The sequence below is a fragment of the Haemorhous mexicanus genome, unplaced genomic scaffold, assembly GCF_027477595.1.
Source record: "Haemorhous mexicanus isolate bHaeMex1 unplaced genomic scaffold, bHaeMex1.pri scaffold_204_ctg1, whole genome shotgun sequence".
Taxonomy (NCBI): Eukaryota; Metazoa; Chordata; class Aves; order Passeriformes; family Fringillidae; genus Haemorhous; species Haemorhous mexicanus.
Genome location: NW_026776031.1, coordinates 1 through 18,452, shown reverse-complemented (window position 1 = coordinate 18,452; position 18,452 = coordinate 1). Strand labels below are relative to the sequence as shown.

General features: G+C 41.3%; 1 protein-coding gene across 1 annotated transcript in view; it reads right to left on the bottom strand.

The window, feature by feature from the left end:
• Positions 1-17,609, bottom strand: part of LOC132322914 (protein EFR3 homolog B-like) — a gene marked incomplete at both ends in the record, with an annotated part of 38,664 nt that extends 21,055 nt beyond the window's left edge. The window contains 4 exons of the mRNA XM_059837660.1: positions 5,250-5,510; positions 8,129-8,215; positions 9,296-9,431; positions 17,531-17,609. Coding sequence (XP_059693643.1) covers positions 5,250-5,510; positions 8,129-8,215; positions 9,296-9,431; positions 17,531-17,609 — 563 coding nt within the window. The remainder of the gene's footprint in view (positions 1-5,249; positions 5,511-8,128; positions 8,216-9,295; positions 9,432-17,530) is intronic.
• Between the last annotated feature and the right edge of the window lie 843 nt (positions 17,610-18,452).

Sequence of the window (18,452 nt, the reverse complement as noted above, 5' to 3'; positions counted from 1 at the left end):
TGGGAATGGTGGGAATAATGGGAATGGTGGGAATGGGAATGGTGGGAATAATGGGAATGGTGGGAATAATGGGAATGACGGGAATAATGGGAATGGTGGGAATGATGGGAATGGTGGGAATAATGGGAATGGTGGGAATAATGGGAATGGTGGGATAATGGGAATGGTGGGAATAATGGGAATGGTGGGAATAATGGGAAGAATACCAGGAAATGCCCGGAAAATCCCGGAAAATCATGAAAAATCTCGGAAAATCCAGGAAAAATCCGAGAAAATCCTGGAAAATCCAAGAAAAGTCCCAGAAAACCATGGAAAATCCCAGAAAACCCCCCGGAAATCCTGGGAAGTCCAAGAAAAGTCCCAGAAAACCATGGAAAATCCCAGAAAAACCCCCGGAAATCTTGGGAAATCCAAGAAAAGTCCCAGAAAACCATGGAAAATCACAGAAAGACCCCCGGAAAACCACGGGAAATCCTGGGAAATCCAAGAAAAATCTCAGAAAACCAATGGAAAATCACAGAAAATCCTGGAGAAATCCCATAAAAAACCCCCAAAATCCCATAAACTCCAAAAAACCTTCGAAAATTCCTGAAAGAATTCCATAAAATCCCATTAAATTCCATAAAAGCCCAGGAAAATCCCAGAAAAATCCTGGAAAATCCCCCCCAAATCCCAGAAAACCCCAGAAAATTCCCCCCAAAATCCCTCAGGACCTTAAAAATCTTGGATAATTTCAGAAGATCCCAAAAAGTGCTGGAAAAATCCCAGAAAGTTCCAGAAAATGATGGAAAAGAATCCTAAAAATCCCCCTAAATTCCATTAAAAACCCCTCAAGATCCCAAAAATCCTGGGAAAATCCCAGAAAATCCCCTTTAAATTCCATTAAAAGCCCCCAAGATCCTAGAAAAATCTCTGCAAACCTGATTAAAAATCATGGAAAAATACCAGAAATTCCAGAAAAATCCCAAAATCCTGGGAAAATCCTGGAAAAGTCTGAGACTAATCCCCAAAAATCCCCTTAAATTCCATTAAAACCCCCAAAATCCCAGAAAAATCTCAGCAAGCCTCCTTAAAAATCATGGAAAAGTCCCAGAAATTCCAGAAAAATCCCAAAAATCCTGGAAAAATCCCAGAAAAATCCCTGAAGATCCCCTAAAATTCCATTAAAACCCCCAAAATCCCTGAAAAATCTCAGAAATCCTGGAAAAATCCTGGAAAAATCCCTGAAAATCCCTTTAAATTCCATTAAAACCCCCAAAATCCCAGAAAAATCCGAAAAATCCTGGGAAAATCCCTGAAGATCCCCTAAAATTCCATTAAAACCCCCAAAATTCCAGAAAATTCCCAAAAATCCTGGAAAAATCCCTGAAATTCCCCTTTAAACTCCATTAAAAATCCCCCAAAATCCCAGAAAAATCCCAGATATCCTGGAAAAATTCCTGAAAATCCCCTTAAATTCCATTAAAAAGACCCCCAAAACCCCAGAAAATTCCCAGAAATCCTGGAAAAATTCTGAAAACATCCCTGAAAATCCCCTTAAATTCCACTAAAAATACCCCCAAAATCTCAGAAAAATCCCTGAAAATCCCAGAAAAATCCCTGAAAATCCCCTAAAATTCCATTAAAACCCCCAAAATCCCAGAAAAATCCCAAAAATCCTGGGAAAATCCTGAAAAAATCCCTGCAAATCCCCTAAAATTCCATTAAAAACCCCCCAAAATCCCTGAAAATTCCCAGAATTCCTGGAAAAATCCTGGAAAAATCCCTGAAAATCCCCTTAAATTCCACTAAAAATACCCCCAAATTCCCAGAAAAATCCCAAAAATCCTGGGAAAATCCAGGAAAAATCCCTGAAAATCCCCTAAAATTCCATTAAAACCCCCCAAAATCCCTGAAAAATCCCAGAAATCCTGGAAAAATTCTGGAAAAATCCCTTTCAATCCCCTTAAATTCCACTAAAAATACCCCCAAATTCCCAGAAAAATCCCAAAAATCCTGGAAAAATCCCAGAAAATCCCCTCAAATTCCATTAAAACCTCCCAAAATCCCAGAAATCCTGGAAAAATCCTGGGAAAATCCCTGAAAATCCCCTTAAATTCCATTAAAACCCCCCAAAATCCCAGAAAAATCCCAGAAATCCTGGAAAAATCCTGGAAAAATCCCTGAAAAATCCCTGAAAATCCCCTAAAATTCCATTAAAAACCCCCAAAATCCCAGAAAAATCTCAGCAAATCTCATTAAAAATCATGGAAAAGTTCCAGAAATCCCAGAAAAATCCCAAAAATCCTGGAAAAATCCCTGAAAATCCCTGTAAAATTCCATTAAAACCTCCCAAAATCCCAGAAAAATCCCAAAAATCCTGGAAAAATCCCTGAAAATCCCCTTAAATTCCATTAAAACCCCCCAAAATCCCAGAAAAATCCCAAAAATCCTGGAAAAATCCCTGAAAATCCCCTAAATTCCACTAAAAATACCCCCAAAATCCCAGAAAAATCCCAAAAATGCCAGAAAAATCCCTGAAAATCCCCTAAAATTCCATTAAATCACTGAAAATTCCCAGAAAAACCTCAGCAAACCCCATTAAAAATCATGGAAAAGTCCCAGAAATTCCAGAAAATTCCCAAAAATCCTGGAAAAGTCCCTGAAAATCGCCTTAAATTCCATTAAAACCCCCCAGAAAATTTCCAAAAATCCCGAAAATCCTGGAAAAATCCCTGAAAATCCCTTTAAATTTGATTTAAACCCCCAAAATCCCAGAAAAATCTCAGCAAGCCTCCTTAAAAATCATGGAAAAGTCCCAGAAATTCCAGAAAAATCCCAAAAATCCTGGAAAAATCCCGGAAAAATCCCAGAAATCCTGGAAAAATCCTGGAAAAATCCCTTTCAATCCCCTAAAATTCCATTAAACCCCCCAAGATCCCAGAAAAATCCCAGAAATCTTGGAAAAATCCTGGAAAAATCCCTGAAAATCCCCTAAAATTCCATTAAACCCCCCAAAATCCCAGAAAAATCCCAAAAATCCTGGAAAAATCCAGGAAAAATCCCTGAAAATCCCCTAAATTCCACTAAAAATACCCCCAAAATCCCAGAAAAATCCCAAAAGTCCTGGAAAAATCCCTGAAAAATCCCTTTAAATTCCATTAAAACCCCCCAAAATCCCAGAAATCCTGGAAAAATCCTGGAAAAATCCCTTTCAATCCCCTAAAATTCCATTAAAACCCCCCAAAATCCCAGAAAAATCCCAGAAATCCTGGAAAAATCGTGGAAAAATCCTGGAAAAATCCTGGAAATCCCCTTAAATTCCATTAAAACCCCCCAAAATCCCAGAAAAATCCCAGAAATCCTGGAAAAATCCTGGGAAAATCCCTGAAAATCCCCTTAAATTCCATTAAAAGCCCCCAAAATCCCAGAAAAATCCCAGAAATCCTGGAAAAATCCTGGAAAAATCCCTGAAAATCCCCTAAAATTCCATTAAAACCCCCAAAATCCCAGAAAAATCTCAGAAATCCTGGAAAAATCCTGGAAAATCCCTTTAAATTCCACCAAAAATACCCCCAAAATCCCTGAAAAGTCCCAGAAATCCTGGAAAAATCCCTGAAATCCCCTAAAATTCCACTAAAAATACCCCCAAAATCCCAGAAAAATCCCAAAAGTCCTGGAAAAATCCCTGAAAAATCCCTTTAAATTCCATTAAAACCCCCCAAAATCCCAGAAATCCTGGAAAAATCCTGGAAAAATCCCTTTCAATCCCCTAAAATTCCATTAAAACCCCCCAAAATCCCAGAAAAATCCCAGAAATCCTGGAAAAATCCTGGAAAAGTCCCTGAAGATCCCCTAAAATTCCATTAAAAACCCCCAAAATCCCTGAAAAATCTCAGCAAATCTCATTAAAAATCATGGAAAAGTTCCAGAAATCCCAGAAAAATCCCAAAAATCCTGGAAAAATCCCTGAAAATCCCTTAAATTCCATAGAACCCCCCAGAAAATTCCCGAAAATCCTGGAAAAATCCCTGAAAATCCCTTTAAATTTGATTTAAACCCCCAAAATCCCAGAAAAATCTCAGCAAGCCTCCTTAAAAATCATGGGAAAGTCCCAGAAATTCCAGAAAAATCCCAAAAATCCTGGAAAAATCCCAGAAAAATCCCAGAAATCCTGGAAAAATCCTGGAAAAATCCCTTTCAATCCTCTAAAATTCCATTAAACCCCCCAAGATCCCAGAAAAATCCAAGAAATCTTGGAAAAATCCTGGAAAAATCCCTGAAATTCCCTTAAATTCCGTTAAAAAACCCCCAAAATCCCAGAAAAATCTCAGCAAACCCCATTAAAAATCATGGAAAAGTTCTAGAAATCCTGGAAAATCTTGGAAAAATTTGCGACAAATCCCTGAAAAATCCCCTTAAATTCCATGAAAAATCCCTCAAGATCCCAGAAATCCTGGAAAAATCATGGGACAATCCCTGAAAATCCCCTTAAATTCCATTAAAAACCCCCAAAATCCCAGAAAAATCCCAGAAATCCTGGAAAAATCCAGGAAAAATCCCTGAAAATCCACTAAAATTCCATTAAAACCCACCAAAATCCCAGAAAACTCCCAGAAATCCTGGGAAAATCCCCAAAAATCCCCTAAAATTCCATTAAAACCCCCCAAAATCCAAGAAAACTCCCAGAAATCCTGGGAAAATCCTGGAAAAATCCCTTAAATTCCACTAAAAATACCCCCAAAATCCCAGAAAAATCCCAAAAATCCTGGAAAAATCCCTGAAGATCCCCTAAAATTCCATTAAAACCCCCCAAATCCCTGAAAAATCCCAGAAATCCTGGAAAAATCCTGGGAAAATCCCAGAAAATCCCCTAAATTCCACTAAAAATACCCCCAAAATCCCTGAAAATTCCCAAAAATCCTGGAAAAATCCAGGGAAAATCCCCTAAAATTCCATTAAATCCCCCAAAATCCCAGAAAATTCTCTGCAAACCTGATTAGAAATCATGGAAAAGTCCCAGAAATCCCAGAAAAATCCCTGAAAATCCCCTTAAATTCCATTAAAACCTCCCAAAATCCCAGAAATCCTGGAAAAGTCTTGGAAAAATCCTGGAAAAATCCCTGAAGATCCCCTTAAATTCCATTTAAACCCCCCAAAATCCCAGAAAAATCCCAAAAATCCTGGAAAAATCCTGGGAAAATCCCCTAAAATTCCATAGAACCCCCCAGAAAATTCCCGAGAATCCCGAGAATGCCGGGAATTCTCACCGATGGTTTTGATGACGGCCTCCTGGAATTGGCTCTCCTGCAGCTGCCGGGAGTTCTGGGGCTCGGCGGCTCCGGAATTCGGGGAATTCTGGGAATTCTGGGAATTCTGGGAGCTCCCGGCCAGGGCGAGGTCGATGCTGAGGCGCAGCTGCCGCAGGAGGGTGTTGAACACCTCCAGCACCGTGGGGCCTGGGGGGAAAAAAATGGGAATTTTTTTAGGGAATTTTGGGGGGTTTGGGGAGTGCCAGAAAGCCTGGAAAACTTAAAAAAAAAATCCTGGGAATTCAAAAAAAAATTAAAAACCAAAAATCGTGGAAAGAGCCCCAAAAAATCCTCGATGAATCCCATAAAATGGGGGGGAGTTTTGGGAAATCCTGGAAACATCCTGGAAATCGCAAAAATTCGGGGCAATCCCAAAAAATCCTGGGAAATCTCAGGAAAATCCCAGGAATGTCAGCTCAGAAATCTGGGAATTTCCAGGGAAATCTCAGAAAAATCTTGGAAAATCCTGGAAAAATCCCAGAAAATCCAGGAGAAATCTCAGGAAAATCCTGGGAATGTCAGCTCGGAAATCTGGGAATTTCTGGGAAAATCCTGGAGAAATCCCAGAAAATGTCAAGAAAATCCTGGAAAAATCCTGGAAAAATCCCAGAAAACCCAGGAGAAATCTCAGGAAAAATTCTGGGAATGTCAGCTCAGAATTCTGGGAATTTCCAGGGAAATCCCAGGAAAATCCTGGAGAAATCCCAGAAAATGTCAGGAAATTCAAGGAAAATCCTGGAAAAATCCCAGAAAGTCCTGGAGAAATCCCAGAAAATCCCAGAAAAATCCCAAAAAAACCAAAATAAACCTTTAAAAAAGCCCAGAAATTCCCAGAAAATTCCCAGAAAATCCCTCCCAGCCCCTCTCCCCAACCCCTTCCCAAATTTCCCGAGCAGAAATTCTGGAATGTTCCGGTACCGACGGCTCCGGTGGCGATGCCGGAAGGGAAACCCCAGAAATCCCAAAAACCTCAGAAAAATTCTGAAAAATCCCAGGAAATCCCAGAAAAATCTTGGAAAATCCCAGACAAACTCTTGAAAAATATTGAGGGAAGATCCTGGGAAAATCCAGGGGAAAATCACAGAAAAACAAAGAAAAATCACAGAAAATCTTGGGAAAAACGATAAAAACTGCTAAAAATCACAAAAAACCCTGAAAAATCCTGAAAAATCTCAGGGAAAAAAATCCCAAAAAAATCCTGGAAAATCCCAGGAAAAAATCCCAAAAAATCCTGGAAAATCCCAGAAAAAAATCCCAAAAAATCCTGGAAAATCTCAGAAAAAAAAAAAAAAAAAAACCAGAAAAACACAGAAAAAAAAATCCCAGAAAATCCTGGAAAATCCCAGGAAAAAAATCCCAAAAAATCCTGGAAATCCCAGAAAAAAAATCCCAAAAAATCCTGGAAAATCCCAGAAAAAAATCCCAGAAAATCCAGGAAATTTCCAGAAAAAAATCCCAGAAAATTCTGGAAAATCCCAGAAAAAAAAATCCCAAAAAATCCTGGAAAATCCCAGGAAAAAAAAATCCCAAAAAATCCCAGAAAATCCAGAAAATCCCAGAAAAATCCCAGAAAAATCCTGAAAATTCCCAGCAATTCCCAGAGAATCCCTGCCAGCCCCTCTCCCCAGCCCCTTGCGAGTTTTCCCCGGGAGTTTTGGGAGCGTTTTGGCACCGACGGCTCCGGTGGTGGCGATGCCGGAAACCCCAGAAATCCTCAAAAACCCAGAAAAATTCTGAAAAATCCCAGAAAAATCTTGGAAAATCCCAGACAAAATCCTGAAAAATACTGGGGAAAAAATCCAGGGAAAATCCAGGGAAAAATGCTCAGAAAATCACAGAAAATCTTGGGAAAAACGACAAAAACTGCTAAAAATCACAAAAAAATCCTGAAAAATCCCAGGAAATCCCAGAAGACTCTTGGAAAATCCCAGACAAAATCCTGAAAAATAATGTGGAAAAAATCCAGTGAAAAATGCTCGGAAAATCGCAGAAAAATCACAGAAAATCTTGGGAAAAACGACAAAAACTGCTAAAAATAATAAAAAACCCTGAAAAATCCTGGAAAATGCCAGGAAAAAATCCTGGAAAATCCCAGAAAAAAAATCCAAAAAAAATCCTGAAAATAACAAAAAAATCCCAGAAAATTCCCAAAAAAACCCAAAAAAACCTTTAAAAAATCCCAGAAATTCCCAGAAATTCCCAGCAATTCCCAGAGAATCCCTGCCAGCCCCTCTCCCCAGCCCCTTCCGAGTTTTCCCCAGGAGTTTTGGGAGCGTTTTGGCACCGACGGCTCCGGTGGCGGCGATGCCGGCGGCCTCGGAGAGCACGGCCACGATGCCGGAAGGGAAACCCCAAAAAGCCACAGAAAATCCCAGAAAATCTTGGAAAAAATCATGGAAAAACCACAGAAATTCCCAAAGGAATCCTGGACAAAATCTAAAAAAAAATCACAGAAAATCCCAGGCAAAAAATCTTTAAAAATACCAGAAAAAATCCTGGGAAAAATAAAAAACAACAACTCTGGGAAAATCCCCAAAATCACAGAAAAATCATCCTGAGAAAATCCCAGAGAAATCACAGAAAATTCCCAGAAAACTCCAGAAATTCCCAGAAAAATCCAGAAAAATCCCAGAAAAATCCTGAAAAATCCCAGAAATTCCCAGAAAAATCCAGAAAAATCCCAGAAAAATCCTGAAAAATCCCAGAAAATCCAGAAAATCCCAGAAAAATCCCAGAAAAATCCTGAAAATTCCCAGCAATTCCCAGAGAATCCCTGCCAGCCCCTCTCCCCAGCCCCTTCCAAGTTTTCCCCGGGAGTTTTGGGGGCGTTGTGGCACCGACGGCTCCGGTGGCGGCGATGCCGGCGGCCTCGGAGAGCACGGCCACGATGCCGGAACGGAACCCCCAAAAAGCCACAGAAAATCCTGAAAAATCTTGGAAAAAATCATGGAAAAACCACAGAAATTCCCAAAGGAATCCTGGACAAAATCTAAAAAAAAAATCACAGAAAATCCCAGGCAAAAAATCTTTAAAAATACCAGAAAAAATCCTGGGAAAAATAAAAAAAAACAACTCCGGGAAAATCCCCAAAATCACAGAAAAATCATCCTGAGAAAATCCCAGAGAAATCACAGAAAATTCCCAGAAAACTCCAGAAATTCCCAGAAAAATCCAGAAAAATCCCAGAAAAATCCTGAAAAATCCCAGAAATTCCCAGAAAAATCCAGAAAAATCCCAGAAAAATCCTGAAAAATCCCACAAAATCCGGAAAATCCCAGAAAAATCCCAGAAAAATCCTGAAAAATCCCATAAATTCCCAGAGAATCCCTGCCAGCCCCTCTCCCCAGCCCCTTGCGAGTTTTCCCCGGGAGTTTTGGGAGTGTTTTGGCACCGACGGCTCCGGTGGCGGCGATGCCGGAAGGGAAACCCCAGAAATCCCCAAAAACCCAGAAAAATTCCTGAAAAATCCCAGAAAAATCTTGGAAAATCCCAGACAAAATCCTGAAAAATACTGGGGAAAAAATCCTGGGAAGATCCTGGGAAAAATGCTCGGAAAATCACAGAAAAATCACAGAAAATCTTGGGAAAAAACGGCAAAAACTGCTAAGAATCACAAAAAAATCCTGAAAAATCCTGGAAAAAATCCAAAAAAATCCTGGAAAATCCCAGGAAAAAATCCAGAAAATCCAGGAAAATCCCAGAAAAAAAATCCCAGAAAATCCAGGAAAATCCGCGAAAAAAAAATCCCAGGAAAAAAAAATCCCATAAAATCCTGGAAATCCCAGAAAAAAAAATCCCAAAAAATCCTGGAAAATCCCAGAAAAAAAAATCCCAGGAAAATCCCAGAAAAAAAAATCCCAGAAAATCCCAGAAAAATCCTGAAAATCCCAGAAAAATCCCAGAAAAATCCTGAAAAATCCCAGAATATCCCAGAGAATCCCTGCCAGCCCCTCTCCCCAGCCCCTTCCGAGTTTTCCCCAGGAGTTTTGGGAGCGTTTTGGCACCGACGGCTCCGGTGGCGGCGATGCCGGCGGCCTCGGAGAGCACGGCCACGATGCCGGCGCGCACGGCGGCGCCGCTGCGGCTGTTGGCGTCCAGGTGGCTCAGGAGCTGCTGGATCACCAGGTGGGAATGCTGGGGCTGCAAGGAGCAAAAAGGGAAGGATTCAGGACACCTCCAGGAGAATCCCTGGCAGAAATCCCGGGGAAATCCCAGGGAATGGCCGGAAAATCCTGGGAGGTTGGGAGAAAATCCTGGAGAAATCCCAGGGAATGTCAGAAAAATCCTGGGAGGTTGGGAGAAAATCCTGGGGAAATGTCAGGAAAAGTCAGAAAAATCCTGGGAAGTTTCTGGAAAAATCCTGGAGAAATGTCAGGAAATGTCAGAAAAATCCTGGGAGGTTGGGAGAAAATCCTGGAGAAATCCCAGGAAAATCCCAGGAATGTCAGGTCAGAATTCTGGGAATTTCTAGGGAAAATCCTGGAGAAATCCCAGAAATCTGGGAATTTCTAGGGAAAATCCTGGAGAAATCCCAGAAAAATCCCAGAAAATGTCAAGAAAATCCCAGAAAATCCAGGAGGAATCTCAAGAAAATCCCGGGAATGTCAGGTCAGAAATCTGGGAATTTCTGGGGAAAATCCCAGGAAAATCCTGGAGAAATCCCAGAAAATCCAGGAGAAATCCCAGAAAATCCCAGGAATGTCAGGTCAGAATTCTGGGGAAATCTCAGGAAATCCAGGAAAATCCTGGGAAAATCCCAGAAAATCCTGGAGAAATGTCAGGAAATGTCAGAAAAATCCTGGGAGGTTGGGAGAAAATCCTGGAGAAATGTCAGGAAAATCCTGGGAAGTTTCTGGGAAAATCCAGGAGGAATCTCAGGAAAATCCCGGGAATGTCAGGTCAGAAATCTGGGAAATTCTGGGGAAAATCCCAGGAAAATCCAGGAGAAATCTCAGGAAAATTCTGGGAATGTCAGCTCAGAATTCTGGGAATTTCCAGGGAAAATCCCAGAAAAATCCTGGAGAAATCCAAGAAAATCCAGGAGAAATCTCAAGAAAATCCCAGGAATGTCAGGTCAGAATTCTGGGGAAATCCCAGGAAATCCAGGAAAATCCTGGGAAAATCCCAGAAAATCCAGGAGGAATCTCAGGAAAATCCCGGGAATGTCAGGTCAGAATTGTGGGAATTTCTGGGGAAAATCCTGGAGAAATCCCAGAAAAATCCCAGAAAATGTCAAGAAAATCCCAGAAAATCCAGGAGGAATCTCAGGAAAATCCCGGGAATGTCACGTCAGAATTGTGGGAATTTCTGGGGAAAATCCCAGGAAATCCTGGAGAAATCCCAGAAAATCCAGGAGAAATCCCAAGAAAATCCCAGGAATGTCAGGTCAGAATTCTGGGGAAATCCCAGGAAATCCAGGAAAATCCTGGAAAAATCCCAGAAAATCCTGGAGAAATGTCAGGAAATGTCAGAAAAATCCTGGGAAGTTGGGAGAAAATCCTGGAGAAATGTCAGGAAAATCCCAGGAATGTCAGGTCAGAATTGTGGGAATTTCTGGGGAAAATCCTGGAGAAATCCCAGAAAAATCCCAGAAAATGTCAAGAAAATCCCAGAAAATCCAGGAGGAATCTCAAGAAAATCCCAGGAATGTCAGGTCAGAATTGTGGGAATTTCTAGGGAAAATCCCAGGAAATCCTGGAGAAATCCCAGAAAATCCAGGAGAAATCTCAAGAAAATCCCAGGAATGTCAGGTCAGAATTCTGGGGAAATCCCAGGAAATCCAGGAAAATCCTGGGAAAATCCCAGAAAATCCTGGAGAAATGTCAGGAAATGTCAGAAAAATCCTGGGAAGTTGGGAGAAAATCCTGGAGAAATGTCAGGAAAAACCCGGGAATGTCAGGTCAGAAATCTGGGAATTTCTAGGGAAAATCCTGGAGAAATCCCAGAAAAATCCCAGAAAATGTCAAGAAAATCCCAGAAAATCCAGGAGGAATCTCAGGAAAATCCCGGGAATGTCAGCTCAGAATTCTGGGAATTTCCAGGGAAATCCCAGGAAAATCCTGGTGAAATCCTGAAAATCCAGGAGAAATCTCAAGAAAATCCCAGGAATGTCAGGTCAGAATTCTGGGGAAATCCCAGGAAATGGCCGGAAAATCCTGGAAAAATCCCAGAAAATCCTGGAGAAATGTCAGGAAATGTCAGAAAAATCCTGGGAGGTTGGGAGAAAATCCTGGAGAAATCCCAGGAAAATCCCGGGAATGTCAGGTCAGAAATCTGGGAAATTCTGGGGAAAATCCCAGGAAAATCCAGGAGAAATCTCAAGAAAATCCCAGGAATGTCAGGTCAGAATTCTGGGGAAATCCCAGGAAATCCAGGAAAATCCTGGAAAAATCCCAGAAAATCCTGGAGAAATGTCAGGAAAATCCCGGGAATGTCAGGTCAGAATTGTGGGAATTTCTAGGGAAAATCCCAGGAAAATCCTGGAGAAATCCCAGAAAATGTCAAGAAAATCCCAGAAAATCCAGGAGGAATCTCAGGAAAATCCTGGGAATGTCAGCTCAGAAATCTGGGAAAATTCTGGGAAAATCCTGAAAAAATCCTGGAGAAATCCCAGAAAATGTCAAGAAAATCCTGGAAAAATCCCAGAAAATCCAGGAGAGATCTCCAGCTCAGAATTCTGGGAAAATCCCAGGAAATCCAGGAAAATCCTGGAAAAGTCCCAGAAAATGTCAAGAAAATCCCAGGAAAATCCCGGAAAATCCAGGAGAAATCTCAAGAAAATCCCAGGAATGTCAGGTCAGAATTCTGGGGAAATCCCAGGAAATCCAGGAAAATCCTGGAAAAATCCCAGAAAATCCTGGAGAAATCCCAGAAAATGTCAAGACAATCTCAGAAAATCCTGGAAAAATCTGCAGCTCAGAACTCTGGGAAAATCCCAGGAAAATCCTGGAGAAATCCCAGAAAATGTCAAGAAAATCACAGAAAATCCAGGAGGAATCTCAGGAAAATCCTGGGAATGTCAGGTCAGAAATGTGGGAATTTCTGGGGAAAATCCCAGGAAAATCCTGGAGAAATCCCAGAAAATCCAGGAGAAATCTCAAGAAAATCCCAGGAATGTCAGGTCAGAATTCTGGGGAAATCCCAGGAAATCCAGAAAAATCCTGGAAAAATCCCAGAAAATCCTGGAGAAATGTCAGGAAAATCCCGGGAATGTCAGGTGAGAAATGTGGGAATCTCTAGGGAAAATCCCAGGAAAATCCTGGAGAAATCCCAGAAAATGTCAAGAAAATCCCAGAAAATCCAGGAGGAATCTCAGGAAAATCCTGGGAATGTCAGCTCAGAAATCTGGGAAAATTCTGGGAAAATCCTGAAAAAATCCTGGAGAAAACCCAGAAAATGTCAAGAAAATCCTGGAAAAATCCCAGAAAATCCAGGAGAGATCTCCAGCTCAGAATTCTGGGCAAATCCCAGGAAATCCAGGAAAAATCCTGGAGAAATCCCAGAAAAATCCCAGAAAATTCAGGAGAAATCTCAAGAAAATCCCAGGAATGTCAGCTCGGAATTCTGGGAAAATCCTGGAAAAATCCCAGAAAATCCTGGGAAAATCTCAGGAAAATCCCAGAAATGTCAGCTTGGAATTGTGGGGATTTCCAGGAGAAATCCCAGAAAAATCTCAGAAAATGTCAAGAAAATCTCAGAAAATCCTGGAAAAATCTCAGGAAAATCCTGGGAATGTCAGCTCAGAAACCTGGGAATTTCTGGGAAAATCCTGAAAAAATCCCAGAAAAAAATCCTGAGAAAATCCTGGAGAAATCCCAGAAAATCCAAGAGAGATCTCCAGCTCAGAATTCTGGGAAAATCCCAGGAAATCCAGGAAAATCCTGGAAAAATCCCAGAAAATGACAAGAAAATCCCAGGAAAATCCCAGGAATGTCAGCTCGGAAATCTGGGAATTTCCAGGGAAATCCGGGAATTTCCAGGGAAATCCCAGAAAAATTCCAGAAAATGTCAAGAAATTCCCAGGAAAATCCTGGAAAAATCTCAGGAAAATCCCGTGAATGTCAGCTCAGAAATCTGGGAATTTCCAGGGAAATCCCAGGAAAAGCCCAGAAAAATCCAGGAAAATCCTGGAGAAATCCCAGAAAATGTCAAGACAATCTCAGAAAATCCTGGAAAAATCTGCAGCTCAGAATTCTGGGAAAATCCCAGGAAAATCCTGGAGAAATCCCAGAAAATGTCAAGAAAATCACAGAAAATCCAGGAGGAATCTCAGGAAAATCCTGGGAATGTCAGGTCAGAAATGTGGGAATTTCTGGGGAAAATCCCAGGAAAATCCTGGAGAAATCCCAGAAAATCCAGGAGAAATCTCAAGAAAATCCCAGGAATGTCAGGTCAGAATTCTGGGGAAATCCCAGGAAATCCAGAAAAATCCTGGAAAAATCCCAGAAAATCCTGGAGAAATGTCAGGAAAATCCCGGGAATGTCAGGTGAGAAATGTGGGAATCTCTAGGGAAAATCCCAGGAAAATCCTGGAGAAATCCCAGAAAATGTCAAGAAAATCCCAGAAAATCCAGGAGGAATCTCAGGAAAATCCTGGGAATGTCAGCTCAGAAATCTGGGAAAATTCTGGGAAAATCCTGAAAAAATCCTGGAGAAAACCCAGAAAATGTCAAGAAAATCCTGGAAAAATCCCAGAAAATCCAGGAGAGATCTCCAGCTCAGAATTCTGGGCAAATCCCAGGAAATCCAGGAAAAATCCTGGAGAAATCCCAGAAAAATCCCAGAAAATTCAGGAGAAATCTCAAGAAAATCCCAGGAATGTCAGCTCGGAATTCTGGGAAAATCCTGGAAAAATCCCAGAAAATCCTGGGAAAATCTCAGGAAAATCCCAGAAATGTCAGCTTGGAATTGTGGGGATTTCCAGGAGAAATCCCAGAAAAATCTCAGAAAATGTCAAGAAAATCTCAGAAAATCCTGGAAAAATCTCAGGAAAATCCTGGGAATGTCAGCTCAGAAACCTGGGAATTTCTGGGAAAATCCTGAAAAAATCCCAGAAAAAAATCCTGAGAAAATCCTGGAGAAATCCCAGAAAATCCAAGAGAGATCTCCAGCTCAGAATTCTGGGAAAATCCCAGGAAATCCAGGAAAATCCTGGAAAAATCCCAGAAAATGACAAGAAAATCCCAGGAAAATCCCAGGAATGTCAGCTCGGAAATCTGGGAATTTCCAGGGAAATCCGGGAATTTCCAGGGAAATCCCAGAAAAATTCCAGAAAATGTCAAGAAATTCCCAGGAAAATCCTGGAAAAATCTCAGGAAAATCCCGTGAATGTCAGCTCAGAAATCTGGGAATTTCCAGGGAAATCCCAGGAAAAGCCCAGAAAAATCCAGGAAAATCCTGGAGAAATCCCAGAAAATGTCAAGACAATCTCAGAAAATCCTGGAAAAATCTGCAGCTCAGAATTCTGGGAAAATCCCAGGAAATCCAGGAAAATCCTGGAAAAGTCCCAGAAAATGTCAAGAAAATCCGAAGAAAATCCTGGAGAAATCTCAGGAAAATCCCGGGAATGTCAGCTCGGAATTCTGGGAATTTCCAGGAAAATCCAGGAAAAATCCAGAAAAATCCCAGAAAATCCTGGAGGAATCTCAGGAAAATCCCGGGAATGTCAGCTCGGAATGGTGGGAATTTCCAGGGAAATCCCAGAAAAATCCCAGAAAATGTCAAGAAATTCCCAGGAAAATCCTGGAGAAATCTCAGGAATATCCTGGGAATGTCAGCTCAGAAATCTGGGAATTTCTAGGGAAAATCCTGGAGAAATCCTGGAGAAATCCCAGAAAATGTCAAGAAAATTCTGGAAAAATCCCAGAAAATCCAGGAAAATCCTGGAGAAATCCCAGAAAAATCCCAGAAAATCCAGGAGAAAACTCAAGAAAATCCCAGGAATGTCAGCTCGGAATTGTGGGAATTTCCAGGAGAAATCCCAGATAATCCTGAGAAAATCTCAGGAAAATCCCTGGAATGTCAGCTGGGAATTGTGGGAATTTCCAGGGAAATCCCAGAAAATGTCAAGAAAATCTCAGAAAATCCTGGAAAAATCTCAGGAAAATCCTGGGAATGTCAGCTCGGAAACCTGGGAATTTCTGGGAAAATCCTGAAAAATTCCTGGAAAAATCCCAAAAAATCCAGGAGAAATCTCCAGCTCAGAATTCTGGGAAAATCCCAGGAAATCCAGGAAAATCCTGGAGAAATCTCAGAAAATCCTGGAAAAATCTCAGGAAAATCCTGGGAATGTCGGCTCGGAAATCTGGAAATTTCCAGGGAAATCCCAGAAAAATCCCAGAAAATCCAGGAGAAATCTCAGCTCGGAATGCTGGGGCTGGAAAAATGGGAACAGCCCTGAGGAATCCCCGGAATTCCGGCCATACTCCCAGAAAAATCCTGAAAAATTCCTTATTTTCCCTCTTCTTTCCCTGAATTCCTGCTGGGTTTTCCCTGGAATTCCCAAGGTTTTCAGTGAAATTCCCCAAATTCCTGAGGTTTTCCCCAAATTTTTTCCTAGAATTCCCACTTTTCCCCCAGAATTCCCAATTTTTTTCCAGAATTCCCAATTTTTTTCCAGAATTCCCAATTTTTTTCCCAGAATTCCCAATTTTTTTTCCCAGAATTCCCACTTTTCCCCCCAGAATTTCCACCTTTTCTCCCCAGAATTCCCAGATTTTTCCAGAATTCCCACTTTTCCCCCCAGAATTCCAGAGGTTTTCCCTGGAATTTCCACCTTTTCTCCCCAGAATTCCCAGATTTTTCCAGAATTCCCAAGGTTTCTCTCGATGTTCTCCCAGAATTCCCGCAGGTTTTCCTGCATTTTCCATCCAAATTCCCACATTTTTCCTGGGAATTTCCACATTTTCTTCCCTGGAATTCCCCACTTATTTTTTCCCTAGAATTCCCACATTTTTTCTGGGAATTCCCACACTTTCCCCCCCCCAAATTCCCACATTTTTCTGGGAATTCCCATTTTTTCCCCAGAATTCCCACATTTTTTCTGGGAATTTTGACATTCTTCCCTGGCATTCTCCCATTTTCCCTGGAATTCCCACATTTTTTCCTGAAATTCCCACAATTCCCTCATTTTTTCCCTGGAATTCCCAAAGTTTTTCCACAAAATTCCCACATTTTCCCCAAATTTGCTCCATTTTCCCCCAGAATTTTGGCATTTTTTCCCCACTGGAATTCCTCTGGGATTTCTCCTGGGAATTCCCACATTTTTTCCCAGAATTCCTCCTTTTTTTCCCCCAAATTCCCACATTTTTCTTGGAATTCCCATGGTTTTTCTGGAATTCCCCACATTTTTTCTAGGAATTCCCACATTTTTTCCCCAAAATTCCACTTTTTTGGGGGAATTCCCATGGTTTTTTCACTGAATTCCCACATTTTTTCTTAAAATTCCCATTTTTTCCCCAGAATTCCCACATTTTTTCTGGGAATTTTGACATTTTTCCCTGGATTTCTCACATTTTCCCCCCACAATTCCCATTTTTCCTCCAGAATTCCCATTTTTTTCTCCCAGAATTCCCATTTTCCCCCAGAATTCCCATTTTTCCCCCAGAATTCCCATTTTTCCTTCCAAAATTCCCATTTTTCTCCCGGAATTCCCATTTTTCCCCCCAAAATTCCCATTTTCCCTCCCAAAATTCCCATTTTTCCCCCCAAATTCCCATTTTTCCCCCCAAAATTCCCATTTTTCCCCCCAGAATTCCCATTTTCCCCCCAGAATTCCCATTTTTCCCCCCAGAATTCCCATTTTTCCCCCCAGAATTCCCAATTTTCCTCCAGAATTCCCATTTTTCCCCCCAGAATTCCCTTTTTTCTCCCAGAATTCCCATTTCCCCCCCAAAATTCCCATTTTTTCCCCCCAGAATTCCCATTTTTCCCCCCAGAATTCCCATTTTTCCCCCCACAATTCCCATTTTCCCCCCAGAATTCCCATTTTCCCCCCACAATTCCCATTTTTCACCCCAGAATTCCCATTTTTCCCCCAGAATTCCCATTTTTTCTCCCAGAATTCCCATTTTCCCCCCAGAATTCCCATTTTCCCCCCCAGAATTCCCATTTCCCCCCAAAATTCCCATTTTCCCCCCAGAATTCCCATTTTCCCCCCCAGAATTCCCATTTTTCCCCCCAGAACTCCCATTTTTCCCCCCAGAATTCCCAGAATTTCCCGGAATTCCCATTTTCCCCACCTGGATGGAGAACATGATGATGCGGAAGCAGCTGCGGGCGAACACCTGCGGCTCCCACAGGGCGTGGCTGTCCAGGTGCCTGCCAAAAACACCCCAAATTCCCCTCTTTTCTCCCCAAAATTCCCCTCTTTTCTCCCCAAAATTCCCCTTTTTTTCCTCCCCAAAATTCCCCTTTTTTTCCCCCATAAATTCCCATATTTTTCCCATAAATCCTCACATTATTTCCCCCCAAAATTGTCATTTTTGCCCCAAAAATCCCCCATTTTTCCCCCATAAATCCCCAATTTTTCCCCCTAAATCCCCATTTTTTTCCCATCAATCCCCAATATTTTCCCCCATAAATCCCCATTTCTACCCCCCAAAAAAATCTCTTTTTTTCCCCCCATAAATCCCCATTTTTCCTCGAAAAAAATCTCATTTTTTCCCCAATAAATCCCCAATTTTTTCTCCCATAAATCCCCAATTTTCCCCCCATAAATCCCCATTTTTACCCCCCAAAAAAATCTCTTTTTTCTCCCATAAATCCCCATTTTTTCGCCCATAAACTCTCAGATTTTTCAAAACAATCCCCATATTTTTCCCCCATAAATCCCCAATTTTTTTCCATAAATTCCCAATTTTTTCCCATAAATCCCCAATATTTTTCCCCCAGAATTCTCCATTTCTACCCCCAAAAAATCTCTTTTTTTTCCCCCATAAATCCCCATATTTTTCCCATAAATCCCCAATTTTTCCCCATAAATCCCCATTTCTCCACCCCAAAAATTCTCATTTTTTCCCCCAAAAAATCATTTTCCCCCCATAAATCCCCAGTTTCCCTCCCCAAAAATCCCCATTTTTCCCCCATAAATTCCCTTTTTTTTCCCCATAAATCCTCACATTATTTCCCCTCAAATTGAAATTTTTCCCCAATAAATCCCCA